The sequence below is a fragment of the Cryptomeria japonica genome, chromosome 2 (genome assembly GCF_030272615.1).
Source record: "Cryptomeria japonica chromosome 2, Sugi_1.0, whole genome shotgun sequence".
Classification (NCBI taxonomy): domain Eukaryota; kingdom Viridiplantae; phylum Streptophyta; class Pinopsida; order Cupressales; family Cupressaceae; genus Cryptomeria; species Cryptomeria japonica.
The window spans coordinates 429,415,580-429,418,801 of NC_081406.1; the positions used below are offsets into that span (position 1 = coordinate 429,415,580).

A 3,222-nucleotide genomic window follows, 5' to 3' on the forward strand; every position below is an offset into this window, starting at 1 on the left:
TTCATGCGATAGGGGCGTTTCCGCACAGGTCTTGCCCCTTCCATCAAAGGTATTCGATGTACGCATAGTTTCGGTGGTACTCCCTTCAGATCTTTATAAGTCCAGGCGAACACATCTTTATACTCCAAGAATATCTTAAACGCCGCCGCCTTTAGTACAGGGTTCCAATCATCTCCAACCATTATCACTCTTGGGTCCTTTTCATCTCCCAAGTTGGTGCTCTGAACCTTTGGTTCCTCGTATTGTACCACTTCTTTCTCAAATTGGTGTGCCAATGTGCTGTCTACTTCTGCCCCTCCTTCCTCGTATTCCGCAAATTGTGGCGGGTAGGTGCCATCGTTTCCTAACTCGAGGATTTCCAATACATTGCGCTCTGGTTGGAAGATCTCATAATCTTCCATTTGCCAGTGGAATAGTCCACTTAGAGAACTTGTTTCATCTTCTGAGCAATTACCGAGGCGGAGCACCCCTTCTCCATTGGGCTCTATCTCGCCTTTTTCCCATATGGTATTCTCCTCCGAGTCAGAATCTGAGGCCATTTCTTGACTCACCTGTTGGTTTCGCAGGTCAATGACATATTTGTTTCCCTCACTTTCAATGGAAAGGGTATTTTTTTTCCAGTTGTGGTCTGCTTTGGCCGTGACCAGCCATCCTCTTCCCAAAAGTGCATCATATCCCTTCCGCTCCAACGATATGACCATGAAATCTAAAAAGAAGTGTTGTGTCCCGATAGTTACCTTTTGGCCCATAAGTGTGCCCAATGGTTTGATGCCATGCTGATCGGCTCCTACGAGGTGGAAGGCTGGCGGCCAGAGTGTCGGCCTCCCCAAGGTTTTCCATGTCTCCTCAGGTAGCACATTTACTGCAGACCCTCCGTCCACGATGGTGTTAGTAAGCCTGAACTCGAGAATCTCCATTTCTACTACGGCTAGTGTCCTGCCTACCCCTACTGTCATCAACATAGGATCATTAGTCTCCTTTGAGTGGTTCCTTCCTTCCATTTCCTCCTTGTGGTTCGGCGTCTTCCCCTCCTTCCTGGTCTCCTCCACTTGGTTTATAGCTATCCGTAGTTGTGGTAGTGTTTGCAACAGATCCACTACGCGTACCGGCACCGTGGTTTGCAGTAGCTGTTTCATTATGGTTGTTTCGGAGTCAGTTCGTATGGTGTTGGTGGTTTTGTCGGGTGCTGGCTTTCTCCATTCCTCACTCATTTCCCTTTCTACTTCTCTCTGTGCCTCTTTTAGTCTTCCCTTCTCTGAGCCTGGGTTAGGGTACATTAGTTTCCTTGTATGAGATCGGGTAATGGCTAGTACTTCTGGGCACCGTGCGTCTAGTTCCGGCCGTACTACCTCCAACATGTTCACGCCTTTCTGTCTTGGACATTCCGTATCTTCATGATTGCCCGGCCCACACCATTTGCAGAGTAGCCCTCCTTACCCAGCACCACTCTGGCAGTCGCGTGCAAAATGGCCCCATTCGTTACATCGTCGACATTGTATCATTGGTCTTCCTTTTGCATCGTATTGGATGCGACCCCGTGGTGTATTATTATTGCTGTTGTTGTTACTCCCCCTCCGGCTGGTCCTATAGCCGCCTGGTGACGCATCTGAGTTTGTGTTCTTGGTGGGTGTAGTGGGTGGTGTTGCCTGTTCTTGAGTATAAAGTACTTGGGCACTCCTAGCCTTCAAGTTGTAGGGGCATTCCTTAATAGCATGCCCCAACACTTGGCAGATGTCACAAAAAGCTTTCTTTGGACAATTGGTTTTTGTGTGTCCCTCCAGTTTGCACTCTGTGCACCAGAGGTCTCTGCCCTCCCTACTTTCTTCCTTTTGCGTCCTCATTTCCCGCATCATCCGTCTCATATCCTTCCGGAGTGCTTGTATCGTACGTGACTCCTCCTCGCTCTCCTGATCACTACTATCTTCATCGCTTGTATGCTTCTTGCCCTTTGATGTCTTGTTCTCACTTTCAATATCCATGGCTCTATTGTATGCCTCCATGAAAGTGGATGGGGGTACTACCTTCATCTTTTTCCGCAGTGATGGTTGTAGACCCTCAATAAACCATCGCTTCTTTAACCCGTCGGTCGGGGTATTATCCATTTTGCCAATTAATTCTTTTAGTTTGCGGTAGTAGGACCGTATTGTCTCACTCTTGCCCTATTTGGTGTTGTATATTTCTGCGACGATCTCGTCATCGTCCCGGAGTAGCCGAAACTCCTCCTCAAATGCCTTAGCAAGTCTTTTCCAGGTATCCTTTGAAGTGATGGGTAGGTCCGTGTACCAATCAATGGCAATACCCCAGAGGGTGGCTGGAAATGCTTTCAGCCAGTTATCCTCATCATCCTCGCCATTGGCCTGCCATATGGTGACACAAGTTTTACAGTGGCAGGCGGGATCCTCCGATCCTAGTCCATTGAATCTGGGGAGTTTCTGTTTTTCGGAGTTATGTGCCATCTTCCTCGTACTCCCCGAGTCGTCCTGGGAATTGTTGAATGACTCGGTTGGCGCGGTTGTTTGTTCCCAATTATCACTGCTACCTAATGCCTCTGGGCTGTTGTGACTCTTGTCCCACGCTTGTGTATGTTGTCGAGAACCTTCCGCCATGCTCCCTCTTTCTTCCACTATCTTGTAGAGTTTCAGGCGCCTCTCAAGTTGTTCTTGGATCCGCAAGGATCTTCTTACTATGTCTTCTTGGTTCCCTTCTTGTTCCTCCGGGGCTTCTCGGTTTCGATCTTTGTTTAGTGTATTTGGCATTAATTTTTGGAATTGCGGTGGTTTCGTCGTTGTGTATAGTCCCTCTGTTCTTCTTCCCTTTGATTCCTTTCTTTATACTGTTGGAGCACTTGTTGCCTGCGTTGCTCCCTTCGTGTGTTCTCTCGTTCCTCTTCACGTTCCACGAGGACATGTGCCAACAACCTTGGAAGGCTACCCAGGAGATCATGTACTGCCTGGTTCACGTTGAGTTCTGCCCATACTGTATCAGTTGAGACAACGCTCAGTTCCGCTTCTTGTTGTACGTACCGGTCCACGGAAACGTCCCACGCGTGAATCAGGTCCTGTGTCAACTGATCCTCCCTGGTTACTTCCATGTTATCTTCTATGTCACTGTCTGTCACCAGGATATTTTGGTCGAATGGACGACCCATTATACTTCCATCCCGCCAGCTTTCCCTCCTCAGACCTTCAGGTTCGACTTAGACAACGGCGCCAAAATGTTAGT

General features: G+C 48.4%; 1 protein-coding gene across 1 annotated transcript; it reads right to left on the minus strand.

Annotated features, from left to right (window-relative positions):
- Window positions 1-1,433: 1,433 nt before the first annotated feature.
- On the minus strand, window positions 1,434-2,102 carry LOC131861746 (uncharacterized). Its single transcript, XM_059214973.1, has 2 exons — window positions 1,798-2,102; window positions 1,434-1,677 (listed from the first exon to the last, which is right to left on the minus strand). The coding sequence occupies exons 1-2, from the start codon at window positions 2,100-2,102 to the stop codon at window positions 1,434-1,436; spliced, it is 549 nt and encodes a 182-aa protein (XP_059070956.1).
- Between the last annotated feature and the right edge of the window lie 1,120 nt (window positions 2,103-3,222).

Excerpts from the sequence above, each read along its gene's own strand:
- LOC131861746 (XM_059214973.1), bottom strand. The coding sequence starts at position 2,102 with ATGGATAATACCCCGACCGACGGGTTAAAGAAGCGATGGTTTATTGAG. Across the intron at positions 1,678-1,797 it reads AGGGAGGGCAGAGACCTCTG|GAGTGCCCAAGTACTTTATA; the intron begins GTGCACAGAGTG and ends CTTGAAGGCTAG.